General features: G+C 43.1%; 1 protein-coding gene across 2 annotated transcripts in view; it reads left to right on the top strand.

The window, feature by feature from the left end:
- Window positions 1-16,541, top strand: part of NPAS2 (neuronal PAS domain protein 2) — a 161,554-nt gene extending 145,013 nt beyond the window's left edge. Inside the window, exons 17-21 of one of the 2 annotated variants that reach the window (XM_090020518.1) lie at window positions 5,559-5,753; window positions 7,093-7,280; window positions 9,498-9,590; window positions 12,209-12,395; window positions 15,160-16,541. In XM_090020518.1, the coding sequence (XP_089876644.1) occupies window positions 5,559-5,753; window positions 7,093-7,280; window positions 9,498-9,590; window positions 12,209-12,395; window positions 15,160-15,345 (849 nt within the window). In that variant the 3' untranslated portion in view covers window positions 15,346-16,541. The remainder of the gene's footprint in view (window positions 1-5,558; window positions 5,754-7,092; window positions 7,281-9,497; window positions 9,591-12,208; window positions 12,396-15,159) is intronic. The other variant, XM_090020522.1, reaches the window with a different exon arrangement.
- Window positions 16,542-19,790: the final 3,249 nt, after the last annotated feature.

Consider the following 19,790-nt stretch of genomic DNA (forward strand, 5'->3'; position numbering starts at 1 on the left):
GTGTGTTGATGTTCTTCCATTTTCTCAGAAAAATAAAGTACTGTGTCCTTACACAAAGGAACAAAATAGTAGTAACAGGAGTTATGCTAACATCAGTCAGACCCTTACAACTCCATTTCAGAAAGAAGGTATTTATTTTTGCAGCTACAGTTTTGTTCCTACAACCAATTGTGGAGTAAACTGTTGACTTGAGAACATAATAAACTACCTGCTTTGTAGTGCAGATTTCATAGGTCAGGTGGTTGGTTAGCTGTCTAAATTCAATTATCTGTGTCTGTTATTGATTACAGCTACAAAAGTGGCTAATACACAGAGAAGAATTACCTTTAGACAGGTTTCTCTTGCTTTCTACAGGAAAACAGCTATGTAGAGAACACAGGTATGCCTGTTGTAAGCATGGAGAAACTTCTGTGGATAGGAAGAAAGGAAATATGTACTACAGTCTCCACTTTCTCCCTTCAGCTGTTTAAGTGGCATTTCTTCTCCATTTTCACTCCTGTCCATGATGAATGGCACAGATAGCTTTGTGAAGAATCTAGCCCTATTTCCATTTCACACAGAGGATTTTTAGAACTGGAGTGCTGAAGTCAGCCAAGAAATACTCTCCCAACTGGAGTGACATTGAGCAAAGTATGCTACATTAAGTAACTGTTTCCAAGAGCCCTGTGTGTTGAAAGATGAAACTAGCAGGAGGGCTGTGGTTCTTGAATAAAAGTGTTCAAAAAAACCATTAAATCTCTGCTACTGCTTTTACTGACAAATGAAAGTATTAAGAAGAGGAGCAGTAAGTATAATCTCAGATGTCTGAAAGGATGCAGTGTCTGTTCCAGATTTAAAAATAGTCAAGCTAATGACTAGCATATTGGAGGGAAGGCAGAAAGACTGAATCTGACCAGCATGCAAGAATTACAAATGAGAACATCCATACTAACCAATAATTTACAAGCAAGTCTCCATTGGAGGTAAATTAATCTTAGAGTCTTAGTGCTGGGCCTTTCATCTTTACACATTTTACAAAAAGAAATAGTATTGATTGAAGTTGATGGCTTGGTAGGCCTGGAGGTTAAAATCCTCTTTATCCAAAAAAAAGATAGAGTTGAACAGCAGCAGTTGAAGCTTTCTTACATTGCCTTGCAAATGTGATACAACCATGAGCTGGAGAGACTATATCTAGGAGTCAGAGGGCAGATGTATCTTCATGTCCACTCATTCTTTGGCTACTACCCTGAGAATGCAAATGAGCTGCCAATTAAGAAAAATTTGCAAGATATTTTGCTGACCTCACATTCCACAAGAACAGTCATGAGACATGTCATTATATGGAATACAGATACAGGGTTGTTAATTTATTTGCTTGGATTAGCTCAGACTAGGAACGAGGGGTTTCTTTCTTTGTGGGGCTTTAGTAGCTATTTACAGCTGTGGTGTTACAGTACTGAAGAGGAAATCAGACTCGGCTATCAAATAAAATGTTTTCTGAAAACAGGACTACTAAATGTTGTACAAACTAGAGGTTCTGTTCTTGTAGAACTGTCCACTGAGTTCATTCATCCAATGCTCCTTTTGTATTTAGAAGCCATTATTCTTCTGGTACCCTCAAGTGCATGAGTCAGATAGTGCTAGTTGTACTGGTCTGATGCTCATTTTTGTAGCTCTTTTGTGTTTAGATACACCGTATGTACCCAATCCAAGATGACTTTGAATTTAAGATGACCCCTGCCCCCAGAATTAGATTCTATACATGGAAAATGATGAATTTCTCATACTTTTCCATATGAAGAATCTAATTATTGGAGGGTTGTCTTAAATTCATCCTTCCCCTAGCAACAGGAGGACAAGCAGTGGGGAGGCAAGTGGCAGGGTGCAGGCAGCCTGGCCCTGGACTCTTCTCCCCCTGCATCTTGTTGCCATGCCATTTGCTGCCCTTTTCAACCCTGTGCTTACCCCCCAGCCCACACTTTGTCTCCCCTGCACACACATACTCCTCCCTCCTGCCTGCTCCTGCCTGCTTGCCCCACAACCTTTGCTTGCCCCCCACCACACCCTTCTGCCTCACACTGCACTCCCAGGTGGTTCTGTGCTGGGTCCCTGGCCCATCAGGGAGCAGTGCAGGATCCAGTGCACAGTCAGAGAGTGGCAGGGGAATCATTGCAGAGCCAGGGAACAGGGAGGTAAATCAGCCCAGAGCCAAAGAGCAGCAAGACCCAGAGCTGATTCTTTTATCACTCTAGCTGCATGCTGGGTCCTGCTGCTCTCTGGCTCCATGCTGATTCCCTAGCTGCTTTCTGGCTCCCTGCTGAGTCAGGGAGCCGTGGGAGAATCAGCCCGAGTCAGAGAGCAGCGAGACCCAGCATGCAGCTAGAGAGTGGTAGGGGAATTAACACTAGATCTCGGGCTGCTCCATCTCCAGGGCTCCCTGGCTCAGCAGGGAGCTTGAGAGCAACCAGGGAATCAGCCCTGAGCTAGCACTCCCTGCAAGTACTGCAAGCTAAGATGAGGTTTCATCTTCCCCAGGATGAATCAGGAGAAAATGTCTTGGAATCAAATAAATACAATAATAATGCTGCTTCAGCCAGTGTTATACTATACCACAGTGTACCCCTCTAGGGCAGGCTATCAGGGTATGTCTGCACTGTGCTGGGCAGTGCTCAGAAGTGTCATCATGAAAACAAGCCCTACCCTCTCACTCCTGCTCTCCACACGCTTTGTGCAAAAGAAGTGCAATGGAGATGCTATTTGCCGAGGACTCCTAGGCCCCTGCCACACATTACACTGAAGGTGTCATTAACCAGTTAATCACATCTTAAGTTGGGACCCAGTTACACATTCAATCAGTTAATGGTGTGATACAATGAGGAATAAGCTACAAAGTTATTCCACAAAAAATGGTTTCTATCACACCACTAATTGAACATGTAGTCTAGTGTGCTCCTGTGGCTGACAGCCCCATCAGCTGATCAGAGCTCCCAGCTGGAGGGGAGCACCATGCTGAGAAACCTGGGTCAGCTGATCCTGGCTCCCAAGGGTGTACCCACAGCTGGGAGCCCCCTCAGCTGTGGGAGCTTGTTACCTGCTGGTGTAGGGGGAGCCCGGGATCCCATCAGCAATAAGGGCAATGGGATCTGATGCGCAATCCCACAGTCACTCCTCCTGCCATGCATGTGTGACACAGCAGGAAGCACAATTGTGCAGATCATGCATGAGATCCCATTGCATCTTCACCTGCACTTCTGGAGGGTCCATAGGCCCAGGTGTGCTTAAAAAGCGTGAGGGTGGGGCATGTTTCTATAGTTGCTCTACTGAGCACTGTCCAAGACAGTGCAGATGTGCCCGCAGTGTTTTGCCCTGAGGTTGTCAAAGAAATACTTTCGTAGATAGCCCACCACCAGGCATTCTTAAGACAGCCCAAATATGTCCCTTTCTTCTCTGCCCCTTTTTTGTTGGAGACGGTTCTGCCAGCTGTCAGACCTCTTCATTATTTATTCCATTTTACGAAAATGAATTGTGTATTGATATCTTTTGAAAGCTGTTCAGTTTGCATTAGCTGTGCTTACTATTGTTCCAGCATTCTGCTCCATATAGGGAGGATGCTTATGATGCTGCTTCTAAATATCTTAAGTTTGGCATTCCTGCTTATCAGACTAGACTTCCATACCTTATAGAGGGTTGTTTTTTTTAAAATACTTGCTTTTACAGAGTTTGAACCTTACATCACATGCAGTCACCACCATTATGACTAATAGGGCCTACACAGATAAGTAAATGTATTAGCCATTTTTAAGGCTTCATCTTCCAAGTAGATAAAATCATTAGGTAAATTAATTTTTGTAATGACCATCTTTGATTTATTAATAATAAGACCTTTTTGCCTGGCAGAATTTGCAAGACCATCTGTCTTTCTGATGACTAATGGCTACAAATTCAATGAAGTGTTATAAAAAAGAAAACACTGAGCTAGACTCAGACCTGCTATTACCACGCATAGCTTCATTACTTGGTCCTTCCATTTATTACACACTTTGTTAAGATAGTGTAATCCTACAGGGGGGAAAATACCACTAGCATTATTCCTTTCAGAGCCATCAGCATTTCTAGTCAGTGCTTCTTGTTTTTTAATACATGGGTTTATAATTTGACTCTACCTCTAGGCTGCAGCTTGGTATGCATAGGCAGCCAGGGAGCAGAACTTTTTTATCCCCAATAGAGAAAGATCCAAATAGTTCTAAACTTTTAAACATGTTTTAGTATTTAAAAAATAGCTAAATATGTGCAGATATGGTGGGCAAAAACATTATTACACAGAGGAGAGACGGTTTATCATGTCCAGTGGGTTGCAGAAGTCTGTCCAAAAAAAATTATAGAAGACTTGATCGGGGATTTGTTAATATAACAGTAACAAGCATTGTATATTGTATATTGTATATAAGTGATATATATAACTTACAAGCATTGTATATTACTAAGCATACTGCAGAGATGGTGGGCCCCATAAGGTTAAACACTATATGTGATCCTAACTTCACTTTAATCATGGCACCCTGTGTGTAAGCAAATGGTGTTACACAAGCATAAAACTGGTATAAAATCCAAATCTAACTCAAGACAGGGAACAGGTTACTCAGAGAGGTTGTGGACTCTCCATCTTTGGAGGTTTTTAAGATCTGGGTAAACTAAGGCCTGGCTGGGATGATATAGATGAGGATGGTCCTCCTTTTGAGCAGGGGGTTGGACTAGATGACCTTCCAAGGTCCCTTCCAACCCTCATTTTCTATGATTCTATGAAGACTGCCTTCAGCTGCCTGGTAAGTACAACTGCATAGCCTGTAGTGTGGCATCTTGCTCTATGAACTGGATTTTAAACACTAAAAAGACGGGTAGCATTAATAATGTATTGTTCAAAAATATTGAGTGTTTTCTTTGTATCACTATAACAGAGTGACATAGCTTACAGAGAAAGACCTCCCAGAAATGGAAGAAACTGTAATACAATAATTGACCTTAAATCATTCATAGAAGCATTAAGTAGAGGGCCTGTTAGATTTCTTGCATGGTGTTAAGTGCTTCTCATATCATAGCCAGGAAGAATAGATGATGGTTATCTGCCTGGAAGTTAAATCACAGTAGAGTGATAAGTAGAAGACAATGCTGGGAGTTGGTTCCTGGCTGTGACACAGTTAAAAAGATTCAGGAAGAGAATCATATAGGGTGCTGAACCATCAGGAACAAATTTTAATGCAGCCTTAGCCAAGGAGCAAAAGGAGATGTATGAAGTTATTCTCCCATCCCTAGCACTTGCTCCTTAGTGCACTTTGAACTGCTGCTGTCTGCGTAGAGACAGAACATCAACTTTCAGGACACATTTCAGAAACCATAAATACACTTGAAAAATAGAACAGAGCCTGCACAAAAAAATGTATCTTACAAAGGGCATATAGTTTCCAGTTAACTTTTGCAGGATAGTAATTAATTCAGAAATGGATCTCTGCTATAGAATGTGATGTCTTAAGAATGTATGTAAAGTTTTGGGGAAAAAATAACACTTTTTCTTTTTTCTCCAGATGTTCTTACAGCAGCCAACAGTAACCCTGAGCTTTAGCAATGCACAGCAGCCAGATCCTCAGCAGTTACAGCCAAGGTCAGGGGTCATCTCTCAGCAGCAGCTTCTCCCCAGTCCTCAACTTCAAGGGCAAATGATGTCGTCTCAAACAGCAAGCCAGCAAATCCTAAGAGAGGGGAGTGTGATATCAAGCCAGGTAAACATTTTATTTGAATGAAATACATGTAGCACGAATGTACTAAATCACTACTGAATGATCACATAAAAAACCACGTCACTGCTATAAATAAAATGTGGGTCCCTTTTCATCTTTCTTTCTTCTTGAACAAAGGCTTCTTCCCACAGGTTTTCAACATTAAGAACTGTCTTGCTTTCTTTTTTTTTAAGAGCTAAAGCAGAACATTATGCAGCCAGATGTTTCATCTTTAGAACAGAATAGAGCATGTGTTAGGAACTGTAAATTACTTGTTTTCCTTTAATTGTTCATGAAAGATGTCAGACTGGGAGCCTGGACAGCAGTCCATCTTTCCCAACACTCTCTCAAAAATGTGCCTCAGCACTCACCTTGAGAATATTTGCTCTGTGTGCCCATGCAGTTCTGGCCACAGGTTGCCAACACAGCTGATATATTTCCAGTAGTGTTGGTGTATCAATAGTATGTGGGACTTGCACAAAAGAAACTGAACTGAGATCTCCAGTTCACAAATGTAACTGACTCCAGCACAGAGAAGTAAAGTTCAGCTCTAAGTATTAACCATTGAAGGCAGTGAAGCTGTGACTATGCTCAGCACAGATTTGTTTTCCTTTTCACAGATTTTTTGGAGTATTTCCATTTTTCCTATTTTGACACAACTCAGCACACTTCCCTTTACAACATTCATCACTGATTCTTGCTAGCCTGATCTTGCAGTTCAATGAACAACATACTTACGGCCTTATCTTCAGACGAGTCACCCTTTTCAAGTAAAATGTTACTGTGTATTGTAAATAGTTTTTAAAAAAACTTACACTTAATAAGGTTTATCACAATTTATGATTTTTTATGACAAGGGTTATAACTGCTATATAACTGGTATATATCTTCTAACTGCCTTTCTGGCTCCTTAGAGTCATCTTTATCTCCAAAACTGCTCCACAGAATTAAAGGGCCTGCTTTGTTTTCATATACATTGACTTCAGAGTCAAGTACTCTGCAGGCAAGTAAAATAAAAAGGGTGCAATGCCGTACAAGAAAGGTATAATGGATTACAAAATATTACAAAGTGTCTAGCAACTACCTCCCACATGTACAGACACACCCAAGATTTAATCATTAAGGTGATACTTTTCTTACAAGACAAAACTATATTTTAAAGTTTCTTCTCTAAAAACTGGTCAGAGATTACCACCCATGTTTTCTCGCCCATTTTCCCTTTGCTTCCTGTCATTTTCCTATGCAATTGCATTCAGACCATGGTCTGTCCCTAAATGTCCAAAAACAGTTATCATTGGTGTTTAGATTTACATTTTAAAAGTTCATTAAAATTCTTTTCTAGGGTCAGAAGTCAATTCGAAGCGTGCAGATGGGACAAAGCAGCAGTCATTCATCCAGTGGCTTAGCTTCACAATTCAGCACCTCTGCATTGCTCTCACAGGCTGTGAACATGGCTCCACCTGCTGCTGTAGCCCAGGATAGCAGTCCGTGTCACGCCAGTCCAGATTTCAGCCATGATCGACAACTAAGGTAAATGCTTTTTAACTAACTGAATGATTTTGTCTTGAAGCCAGAGCTGTGCATTTGCACCTGGGCAACACAGGTTGGGATTTGGAGCACTAAGGCAATGGGAAGTGAGAGGTACTTTCATTATGACTTATATAAACCAAAGCTTTATAAAAAAAGCAGATTAAACAAACCAATAGGCCATTTGGCCGAGCCCATGATTTAGGGTGTGTGTTCATGCTGTAGAGTGAGGGTGAGTAGTAATACAAATCCCTTCCTTCTAAAAATGTATTTTTAGGCACAGCCCTGAGCAAGGGATAGGATATTATCTACTGTACCCTGGGAGTAGTAGCTCCAGCAGGCTGTGTACCACCGAGACATGGAGGGGTAGGTTGTAGCGTTGTTGGTCTAAGGACATAGGCAGACAGGGTTCTTTGGGTAAATCTGATACCTTTTATTAGACCAGCTCAAATAATTGCAAAGAAGAATGTTTCCAAGTATTTGAGTTGGTCTAACAAAAGATACTGGATTTACCCAAAGAAGCTTGTCTGCCTCTAAGACTACTGGTAGTCCAGCTAACTGCACTTTATCATGCATCAGCAGATGCATGACAAACAGAACCAAGGAGGTGATACTTCCCCTCTATCGGGCACTGGTCAGACCGCAGTTGGAGTACTGTGCCCAATTTTGGGCACCACACTTTAAGAGGTATGTGGATAACCTACAGAGGGTCCAGAGAAGGGCCACTCATATGGTTAAGGGCTTGCAGGCCAAGCCCTACGAGGAAAGACTAGGGCACCTGGACCTCTTCAGCTTCCGCAAGAGAAGGTTGAGAGGCGATCTTGTGGCTGCCTATAAATCTATCATGGGGGTGCAGAAGGGAATTGGTGAGGCTCTACTCACCAAGGCGCCCCTGGGAGTTACAAGAAATCATGGCCATAAGCTAGCAGAGAGCAGATTTAGACTGGACATTAGGAAGAACTTCTTCACAGTTAGAGTGGCCAAAACCTGGAATAGGCTCCCAAGAGAGGTGGTGCTCTCCCCTGTCCTGGGGGTCTTCAAGAGGAGGTTGGATAGGCATCTGGCTGGGGTCATCTGAACCCATCACACTTTCCTGCCTATGCAGGAGATCAGACTCGATGATGTATTGAGGTCCCTTCTGACCCTAATAGCCATGAATCTATGAAACAGTAGAAATCGTTCCTTTCCCTGGGCAAGAGAGAAGAAAGGATGACATTGTGCCATCCTTTGAAGGGTGTCTTTGAGGCACCCAGCCTGCTAGGCTAGTTCTAGGTAAAGCATCTTTTACCCTATCCCTTGCTTGGGCTGTACCTAACAATACAGTTCAGGCACAAGAATTTCATTTTCTAAGCAATTACTTCTGACAGTCCCAGACATGCAAATGATTAATTTTGATTCTAGCATACATGATCCAATTGCCTGATATGTCTGTCTGGCCTGTATGTGGGATTCCTAGCAGTGCTGAGATATCTTGTGCTGAGATAGCTTCGATTTCCCAACTTGGATGATTGATCAAGGACAACACTCTGACATGTATCAAAGCTTAGAGAAGATCAGTGTCAGAGTCAGCAGGGTTCATGATAAATTTCCCCAGATCTCAGGAGACAATTAGAATATGTGGAAGCCGTGCTAGACACAGCTCTATTCAAAGCCTTCCCCAGAGCAGAAGCCTAACGTTACCAGGCTGGCAGAAAGTATACTACTGATAAGCAAGAGCAAGTATACTACTGATAAGCAAGAGCAAGGAGGTAACGGCTTGAATTTTGGTATGAATGATGTTACTCCTGTCACTATATTCTTGTGTTGTATTTCCATATGAATGCAAGCAACATGGGGGGCATCTTGAATCCTGTGTGGTTAATTGACAATTGCTTAGCCTCTTTGGTGTGATGTCAGTACTGGTGCAGTATAAAGTTAGGAGTGGACCTTTGTTTGCCTCTGGGCAAAGGCATAGTAATCTCAGGTGAGATCAGCCTAGGTGGGATCAGGAGCACATGTATGGAACATGGGTAGGAGCTCCTGAATTTTTAGCCTGTGTAGAGCATGAAAGTATAAGCTAAAATCAGTGGCCCCAGGGAATGCCGAGCCAGAAAGTGACTCCGGGTCTTCTGACTTGTGTCTTGTTCCCCACCCTCAAAACCATTTATCCTTCTTCAGAATATGCCATTTGTTCATTGTTTTGTTAGAGTAATATCATTTCTCCTCTTTTCCATGTGCAAGACTGTTGCTCAGTCAGCCTATTCAACCAATGATGCCTGGTTCCTGTAATGCAAGACATTCTTCAGATGTCAGTGCAGCTGGATCCCAGGCTAAGTATGTTACTGAAAAATAAAGCACCATAGTGATTTTGAAGGGAGCTGACCTTGAAGATAGAAATCTACTAGTGTTAGTAAATATCAGTAGTGTGCTCAGGCATTTATACACATACCTTTTTGTCCCGTGACGTGCCAGAGATCTGCCGCTTGCAGTTGTATAAGCGGCAAAATGCACGTCAGTGCACAGAAAATTGCAGCAGTGAGCTTTTGAACTAAAGTACCTTTGAGGTGTTTTAGTTTAAAAGCATGCTGCCGCCATTTTCTCAGCACTGGCATGCATTTCACCACTTACACAACTACAAGCGTTGCAGCACCAGGCACTTTTCAAACCACCCAGCGCTGCAGCACGCACACATGTAAAAATGCTGTTAGTGTGCTGATGCTGACTCTCAATGCCAACCTTGCTGTACTTGGCCAGTTCACTATATAAAATTGCTACTATGAGAAATAGAATGTGCCAGTGGGGTTTAGACAAATGATGAAAAAAGACCCTTTTTTATTTCTCTCTCACACTACTTACATCAATGATGTTTCTGATCCACCAAAGCTTAGTGAAAAAGAAAACGTATTAAGCATTTGACCTCTGTTTCAGTGCTGACCTGCTGGAAATTGAGGGCTCGATCTCTCACTCTAGTGCAGTGATTCTCAGTTTAGAGTGCCATGGCACCCTGGGTTCTATGAAATCCTTTTCAATGTGCTGCGGGCTTCTGGACAACATTAGTACTGTTGAGTATGCAAACACTTACATGATTCACAAGATAAACACAGAAATTTCAAATAGGAATCTATAGCATCAAAACCATTCTGCACAGTTGTGGTCTTGCTGAGTTCTCTGCAGCAGAATAATTGCTTTATTATTTTTCTGTAGTCAGTGAGTGAAAGCTGAGAGCTGGCATTTTCCAAGAGGTGCCTCAAGTCTAATGAGGTTGAGAACCACTGCTCTAGCGTGACACCAGTGTAACTCTGCGTACAGACAGAAGTGACAATTTTTACCTGATCTGGACACAGAAAGCTGCCTATCTCTGTGACCAATCACAAACATACGACTGCAGACAGCTTCAAAAATGAACAATCAGGTGAAAATCTGAACCCTCATTGCATAAAGGGTCAGATGAAGACGTTTCAAAACACAGCATCTTCTGTAACTTCTGTCTGTGTTGCCTGCCAACGTTGAGCTGTTTTCAGAATGGGAGTGGGGAAAGAGAGCAGAGGGAGTTCAGTCTGAGATGTTTTCAGACTTTGCTGGAGGGTGGGGTGGGTGAGTTGGCCCAAAAAAGAAAAAGTGTTATTACTATTGAATCTAGCATGCATAATCCAGTTGCCAGGTTGGGGGGGTGGGGGGCATTAATTCACCTGCCCCACCCTCCAGCACTGGCTGGGGAACACCTACAACCAGCTCCGTCTGCTTCCTTTCCCCCCTCCCATTCTTAAACAGAGACATGCTGGGAGGGAGCAGGGACCATTGGTAGGGGAAACTGGCTGCAGGCAGGTAGTCAGCAGCTAGATTCCTCTCCCTTCTGGAACCAACAGTGAACTTCTGTTTTTTCCAGGGGATCATTGCAACTCAGAATGCTGCTTATAAATCATTCTCAGTTACAGTGGGGAGCTGCACTTCTGTCTGCACCCTCTATTGACCTCAGTAATCTCATTAGCTTTTAGAAGATAAGCAAAGTTAGGCTTGGTTAGTAACAGCTCTCTTGTCCTTTTACAACAAGCCTGAAAAAAGAGAAGGGCACAGGAGTACTGCCCAGGAGCAGACTGGGAACAGAGATGTGATGCTTGAGTCACAGTCTTGTTTCTAACCCTTCCCTTCTCCTCTGGACCATTCCAGTTACCTTGCTTTAAGGGCGTGGTGCTCAAACTTCCTGCCCCCATGGGCTGGATAAGTGGCATGGGGTTAGTGCACAGGCCAGATCCCATGTGAGGTTGCCACATGGGGTTATACTGGTCAGTCCAGTATATTGCCTGGCCCTGTGTGCCAGATGTAGCTTCTTGTCAGCCTGACCCCATGGCTGGTCTGACTCTGTGTACTGATGTGGATCCAGCTGTGTGCTGGCACAACCCTGCATGCCCAATCAGGCCATAGACTGACCCTGAGTGCCAGCCTAGCAATGTGCTGGTGCTGGTGCAGGACCAACACAGGACCATGTTATCTGGCCCACAAGGCTCCACTCAGGTCCAGAAATTTGACAATAGGGAAGCAGCAATTAACACTGCTACCACTACCCAGCTGCCAAATTTCCAGATCATGGGGAGCCCCGTGGGCTGGGTGATATGTCTTCATGGGCTGGATCTGACCTGTGGACCAGAGGTTGAGAACTGGTGCTTTAAGATGACCCCAGCAGAATTGGAGATGCCTATGGAAAACCAAGGAACTGCAAGGATTTAAGTAGATATTTCATTATATGACATTCTAACCTCTGTTTCAGTCATTAGCCAGTGCACCCGCAAGGTGTGGTGGGGAACAGACACATTGTCTTTTAAGTGAAACTGAGGTCCTAGTCATTAAAGGTCCCAAGGGGCTTTATTGAGAGTAAGGATGATCCTGTATCCTGCCAGAACATCTTTCTTGGAAACTTAACTGAAAGCTGTTTATTCTTCACTTCTTTTATTTAGATACTCTCAAAACCAACAAATGTTTCAAAATCTGGAAGTACAGACTTCCAGCAGCGGCTCGCCAATAGTATTGATGGGACAAGCGATATTACACCAAGGGTTCTCTGCAACGCAGCCTTCTCAGCCATCCTCTCTGCAACCTATGCAACTCCAGCATCAACAGCATCAGCAGCAACGCTACCTTCAGGTAGGGTGAAATAGAAGAGATAAGACGCAAAATATATGAATGCAACAGTACTGTGAAAAGTAGTAAGGAACACAGCATTTTGAGAAGGTCAAATGGGACCAGCCCATTGTCTTACACACAAGTATTAAGGAATTCAGCACTTTTAATATTATGAGAGCCTTTCAAATGGATCAGTGTAGCAGCTAGCGCTATCAGAGTATGTTAAAAACTATTCTACAGTGTTAACCCGAAGTGTATTGAAAGGGCCTTTAGTGTCTTAGTGTCAGAAAACCGCACTTGTGGGGGTTTACATATTAGTCTCCCATTGATTCTATAAATATTTCTTAGCTTAGATATCAAAAGATTGTTTTTCTGACTGCCAGTACCTTCCACGTAAAATCAGAAATGAACATTCAGGTTTTCTTTTTTTCACTCTTGTATGCTATCGTGTCCTGCAACAAAGTTTCTGAAGTTGGAATTTGGATGGCAATGTAGTTGTTGAGACTCTGCTCAAAACAGAATTTAGCCACCTAAGTGCTACTCTACTAACAGGGATAAGCCAATACACTTGTGCCAATACAGTTAGAAAATATATACTTGCAAGAAGTAGATATGCCACATAGGAATGTATTGTTTTTATATATGCATGTTCTCACCATAATGTTAAGTACTAAGCTTGAAAAGGCAGAGTTTAGTTATTAGTTTCATCAGTTTGGTTATCCCCATACAGTTTTAAGATTTTGAAAAGGCTTTAAATAAATACAGCTGTTACTCTCAGGTCCAATTCCCACAGACATCTTAAGAGGTGTCAGAATTTTGTGTATAATGGTAAAGTGCATGGGGGGGAAAAGACCCAAAATAGAGCTTGTAAGCCAAATTCTACACTTAACTGAGATCGGCAACATCCACTGAGTGGAGCGGAAGAGTACAGAAATAACCGTTTATAAACATCAACTCACTTCATGTAGTATTTTTAGATGCATGTCAGGCAAAGGATTTCAATGGCAGCCAGTGTTAGAATGTGAATAACCACATCAGTACTTCAGCTAAAATTCCTGTATTAAATCCAAAACCCAATAGCAGTTGTGCAGTTATTTCAATACCTACTACACATTAGGTAGAAATGTTACAATATTTATTAATGATCACATTCACACAGTATTTCTAGTTACAAGCATTTGCATTTTGCTTCTTCAGGAAATACAGGCCAAAAAAAACGGAGTTTATGGGGATAACCAAGCTGATTAAATACTTACAAAGAACCTGTGTTTCTTGCTCCATTTTATCCCTCTAGATTTCTCATTACATTATCATCTTCTGAGTCCCAGAAAGTAATCAAACCGAGCCCAGAACTTCCACACATACTAATCTTGGTGTTCCCAGTACACACAACCTTCTTCTTACTTTCTTTATTCTTGGTGGTGTCCTAGATGCCCCAGAGTCAACATTTGGCTTACCAGTTTCCTTGCTATTGTTGCTATTGTTTTGCTTTTTCACCTTCCTTTTCTTCTGTACTAGCATAGTGATGACTTAGCTTTCATAACGGAGGACTTATTTCTCAGACTTCATCCTACGAACACTAGCATTTTCACTATCTGTCTGTCTCTCTGGTTAAACTTTGGCTTCCTGAAAGACTGCCATGCTTGTACCTGATGTGATAAAACATCCCATCATCTGTTGCATAATTATAGTATGTTATTATAGTATGTTTCATAATTCCTACAGTCAGAACCAGAGCATTTTATAGTGATGGGTAGGAGGTGAGGCATCAAGATTCCCAGGTTCTGTTTCGAACTCTGCCATAGTCTTCCTGAGTAATCTATGACATTTTTCAGTGCCTGATCTACTTGCCTGCAAAATGGAAGGAGTACTAGCTGTTGTAAGTAGTAACTAGTTAACATTTGTAAATGCTCTCAGATCCTTGTTTAAAAGATGATAAGGATTAACAAACTATTATAGTTATTATTAAATAAATTGCCAAAAGAACAAAGAAATACTTCTATCAGTATGCTTGTACAATGCAGTTGGATTGAACCAGACATGGATTGATCAAATACTCAAGTCAAATGCCAGTTTCTAAATCTTAGGTCAGTATACTGTGCCTACTAGTGGATTTCCTCTTCCATGTGGACTCATAACTTCTGTACTCCACTGTACTTCTTTCCACAGTGGAAATAGGCCTTCAACCTGAGTAGGTATTCTGTTCCCATGGTAGATCTCTGTTTAAATAACTAAATCCGAGTTTTTGATTTTTCCCTGTATTGCCTCCTGAAGAAGCAAAGTACAAAATAAGAGTGTAATGCCTGAAAGAGCCAGGTGACACAAAAAAAAAGGTTTAAGCCAGAAAAGAACTATTCTCTGGGCTAATATAGTACATGTTGAAGTTCATGGGAGTCTTTCTGTTACCTTTAGAGACAGCTCAATTGAACCTGTATAGCCTGATCCAAAACCTGATAAAATCACTGAAAAGACCCACTGATTTTAATGGCCTGTGATCAGACCCATATTGCAGACTGAGACTGATGGAAAAACTACTTCTGGGCTGTCAGACAGATTTCATTCCTCTTAAGGTCAATTGCAAAACTCCTCTTGACTCACATCATACAGGATGAGGCCTTCTTAGCCAAGCTAACCAAACACCAAGTACACAGCCTGAAAATTATTTAACCTTAGAAATAACAGCCTGTGAACAAGGGACTTTTTCAACTAACCTTCAAATTAGGAAACGGGAGTTTTAGTTTGTAATAAAGTCAGATCATAGATGTGAACTGTGTTTTATTTGTAGGTGCAGACACCAAGTTCTTTGCACAATGAGCAGCCAGATTCTTTGCTCCTGCCCTCCTACTCGCAACAACAGAGTAGCATGGGATACCATCAGACTCAGTCCCAGCAGCCACCGCAGCAACAGCTTGCCCCCAGACGAACCAATAGCTTGTCAGACTCATCAAATTTACCACAGCCACTACGATAGGAGTCCCACTAGCACAATCAGTGCATGATTAGCTTTAACCAATGGGTGCATGGGACAGGAGAAGAAATGATGTATGGATGGATTTGGCTTTTGCACAAGCATTTCCAAGTTCCATGATGGAAGCCGACCACGGAGTGCCAGCTGCAACAGACAGTGCAATAGGAATGGTGCAGGATTCTGTTTGCACTCTTTCATTAATCTGCTACGTGCTTTCATATGAGCTGAAGAAAAATAAAATGAACGCTGTCCTGTGCAAACTCCCTCACTCTTCAGTGGGCATCAGGAGAAGATTCTTTACAGAAGAACATTGTGAAAGCACACCGCTGGCTCCAAAAACCTGTGGACAGACACCTGAGGTACTTGGCATTCAGTTGAAACCAATTCTTCTTTTACATATGAAAAGCACTGGGTCAAAGGTCTATTGAGGAGAGAACAAGAGATTATTTTTATTATGATTATTATTATTATTTTGCACAACTGCACACAAAACATAACCTAGGCACTTTCTGTAAAGAGAAGTTTGTTTCCTTATTCTGGTGGCCAAACTAGCACATCCAACGGAGCGGATAGCCCGGTCATTGTTAGAAGATGCTCTACAATCCATCCCCCTTGACTTACACCCTGAAACCTAAAAGTATTAAGCAGTTTACCTTCCCTACTCTTTATAATGAGAAATAAAAAACACTGGACTGTTTCCTATTACCTTTGAGAATGGTGACTGCAAAGGAGATGTTAAAATATAAGCACAATCATACAGCACAGCTCCCGAATTCTAGTCAGGCTTTTGATCGTATGAAGTGGGGCCCCTCTGCAAATGAAACAGCCCATTCACAGCAAGAATCTGAGGAATATGCACTGTGTTTTGGCCCATTGACTGGGGATGCTGCAAACTGTTACATATCTCTTTCATGATAACAATTAGGATTTAATTTTCCTTTGAAAAAATGCACTTTTCGCTTTTTTGTATGTTTTATGTTGATATGTTTCTAAGAAAGATTTTATGTAATTATTAAATAAAAGTAGTGTATTGTACAGCTGTTGTAATAATGACCTATTTCTATATAAAATAAAATTATATGGAATTATGTGGAAATTATTTTGTATATGAAATATCAACTCATTTCACAAGTATAAAGGTTTTGCTTTGTGCTTCTTTTGTGAGTGGCTATTTTGAATAAATTAATGAATCAGTAACATTTTTTGTGGAAGGCGCTTATGCTGTATACATCTCCATATCCATTTTGTTTTTTCATTTAGTAATACACATTTGCATTTAGCTCAAGAGCAATATAAAGTAGCTGAAAGGCTTTAGTGCAGAAGCTACGCATGTTTTCCTATAGCTGTTCAACTCTGTGATTCAGTTTAGGCTTGAAATACTTGCTATAGCCTTGCAAGGTGCTTTATGTTGAATTAACAAGAAAACAAACCCACTCTATCATATCTTTGTTTCACCATAGACAACCAGAATACTACTGCTTAGGGAAACTACAAAGGATAACAACAGTACGTGGTACTCAGAGGAACTGGTTCCAAATCAGGAAACAGTATTTCACTTAAAGGTCTCAAGGGACTGTGGGTTCGTTAGGTGGTTACTGTAGAGCAGGTAATGAACACAAGACTGGAGAGCAGATGGGAGTCAACGTCTACCTTTTCTCATCAAATCAAATCAGTCCGAGGCCACTGCAACTGTTGGAGCACCTTAGATGCTGTGCATCATCAGTGATTCTTCAGGCAATGTGACCTGGTGGCACCCATCACCTCTCCAGGTATGGATGGCTGTAGGCTTACAGGGAGCTCATCTGCCCTTTGACAGGTCTTGCTTTTAGTCCTGCTGGGTCCCCACACACCCTACTCATCCAGGCTAGCCCAAGGTGGAGGCTCCAGTTTAGTCACCAACAACCCAACCATGGCACAGGCTGTACTGGTTTACATGGTACCAGATAACAAACCAAGAGAGCCCTGGCCTGACAGCACCCTTTCTCATACTCTGCCCATTTCTCCAGGTGCTAACTAAACTATTTTGGGTGGCCACAATGCACTCTCTGTCATGGGCCTATGCTATGCCAGGTCACCAGCGTAGGCAGTCATGCTGTACTACTGGATGATAATAGAGACATCTCTCCTACTGCTCTCAATTCCTGGAAGCAGGAAGAATAATAAAAGGAGCAATTGCACCCAGATACTTCTGGAAGCAGGAAAAGTAATGGAAGGAGCAATAACCTGACCATGAAGCAAAGCTAACACATACCTTTTGTATGAGAGTACTAAATTAACCATGTTTTGAAAGGGAAAAGGGTCACTCACCCACCGCCCTGCTTTTGCCTGGGTTGCTGCTGTGAGCTGGTGGCAGCAATGGGCACCTCCCTCCATTTGGCAGTCTCAGCTGTGAAACCACTGCTGGAGCTGGCACCCTCCAGAACAACTGGCTGCAGAGGGAAGACATTACACGTGGCCTGGGCTTGTGCGTGACCTGGTTTCAGAGTCCCTGCTAAATCAAGCAGAGGTGTTTCCCATATCCTGGGTGAGTGCCCTGACTTAGCAGGTGTTGGTTGTAGCGGTGTTGGTCTAAGAACATAGGCAGACATGCTTCTTTGGGTAAATGTGATATCTTTTATTAGACCAACTAAATAGTTGGAAAAATGTTTTTTTTGCCAAAGCTTTCGGCTACAAACACTCTTCTTCAGGCAGAAGGAAAGTCTGCAGTCCCTCTATACTACTGTAGACTCTCCCTCTGCCTGAAGAAGGGCATTTGTGCCCATGCCTGAAAGCTTGCAAAGAACAATTTTTCCAACTATTTAGTTGATCTCATAATCAACTAAATATATCACATTTACCCAAAGAACCTTGTCTGACTTAGCAGTGATGAGGCGACGCTGTAGCCTGGCTTGTCTGGGATATTTGAGAAGCACCAGTTTTTTTCTGAGTATGATGTTTCATTGAACCCAAATCAGCATGGGTAGGACAGACTCAGACCAGTTTTGGGGTATCTAATAGGGTTACCATACATCTGGGTTTTCCCGGACATGTCCTTTTTTTGAGTCCTCCTTATCTATGTCTGGGCGGGTTTTTCAAACTGAGCAAATGTCCGGGTTTTTGCTTTGCTCCGGTGATGGGAGCAGGGGGAGAGATGATCATAGAATCATAGAAGTAGGGTCGGAAGGGACCTTGTAGATCTTCAAGCCCAGCACCAGCGTCGCATAGACGGGGGGGATCACCTCCCTGGCTCTACTTGAGATGCACCTGTGGATGCACGACAAGGTGCGGTTAGCCCTGCCAATTGAGACCTCGCATTGTCAGCCCATGTTCATCTTGGGAGTCAATAATGACTCCAAGATCCCTTTCTGCCTCCGTGCTCTCAAGAAGGGAGTTTCCCATTCTATAAGTGTGCTGCTGGTTACTACTGCCCAAGTGCAGCACCCTGCACTTGCCAGTATTGAAACACATCCTGTTTATGTCAGCCCACTCCTGTAACCTATCCAGGTCTTGTTGCAGTCTTTCCCTCCCTACTAGCGTGCTCACCTCACCCCAAATTTTGGTATCATCAGCGAATTTAAACAGTTTGCATTTCACACCATCATCCAAATCGCTGATGAAGATGTTGAACAGCGCAGGCCCCAGGACCAAGCCCTGGGGGACTCCGCTGCCCACTTCCCCCCAGGTCGAATATGACCCATCCACCACCACCCTCTGAGTACGGCCCTTGGGCCAATCTGCAATCCATCTGACTGTGTAGGCATCAATGCCAGAGTCGCCTAGTTTTTTAATGAGGATGGGGTGGGAGACAGTGTCAAAGGCCTGGCTGAAGTCTAGAAAGACTACATCCACGGTGACACCTGCATCCAGTGCCTTTGTGACCTGATCATAAAAGGCAATCAGGTTGGTCTGACAAGACCTGCCCCTAATGAAACTGTGCTGGTAGCCCTTGAGCATCATCCCTGAAGCTGGCCCATCACACATGTGCTCCTTGAGAATCTTCTCAAAGAGTTTCCCAAGGATAGAGGTAAGACTGACAGGCCTATAGTTGCCTGGGTCCTCCCTCTTCCCTTTTTTGATGATAGTAGGCAGAGAGCTGCAGGCAGGGAAGTGCACCTGCACTCACCCTGGGAGCTGCAGGGAGGTAGGTCTGGGTTGGGGGGATGGGGCTGGGGATGTGGCAGGGCAGGGGGACAGAGTTGCCTCCCTCTCCGGTGGGGGAAAAGGGATGGGTGCCTTTTGAGGGCTGCGGCTGGGCCAGCAGCATGGGGGCAGGTGCCCATGCTTGTAGGGGCAGAGCAACCAGGAGATGCTGCAGGGGAGCAGGGGGAGGTAGGCTGTGGCCAGGCTTCCCGGCAGGATGCAGCAGCCCCAGCCCAGGATGAAGGGTGTCACAAGCCCTTCCCCCCCCATTCCCTTCAGCCTGCACCAGGGCCAGACTTGCTCTGAGGCACTGTACCAGGATGGGGGCA

The sequence above is a fragment of the Crocodylus siamensis genome, chromosome 1, assembly GCF_052110815.1.
Source record: "Crocodylus siamensis isolate JL-2025a chromosome 1, ASM5211081v1, whole genome shotgun sequence".
Lineage (NCBI taxonomy): Eukaryota > Metazoa > Chordata > Crocodylia > Crocodylidae > Crocodylus > Crocodylus siamensis.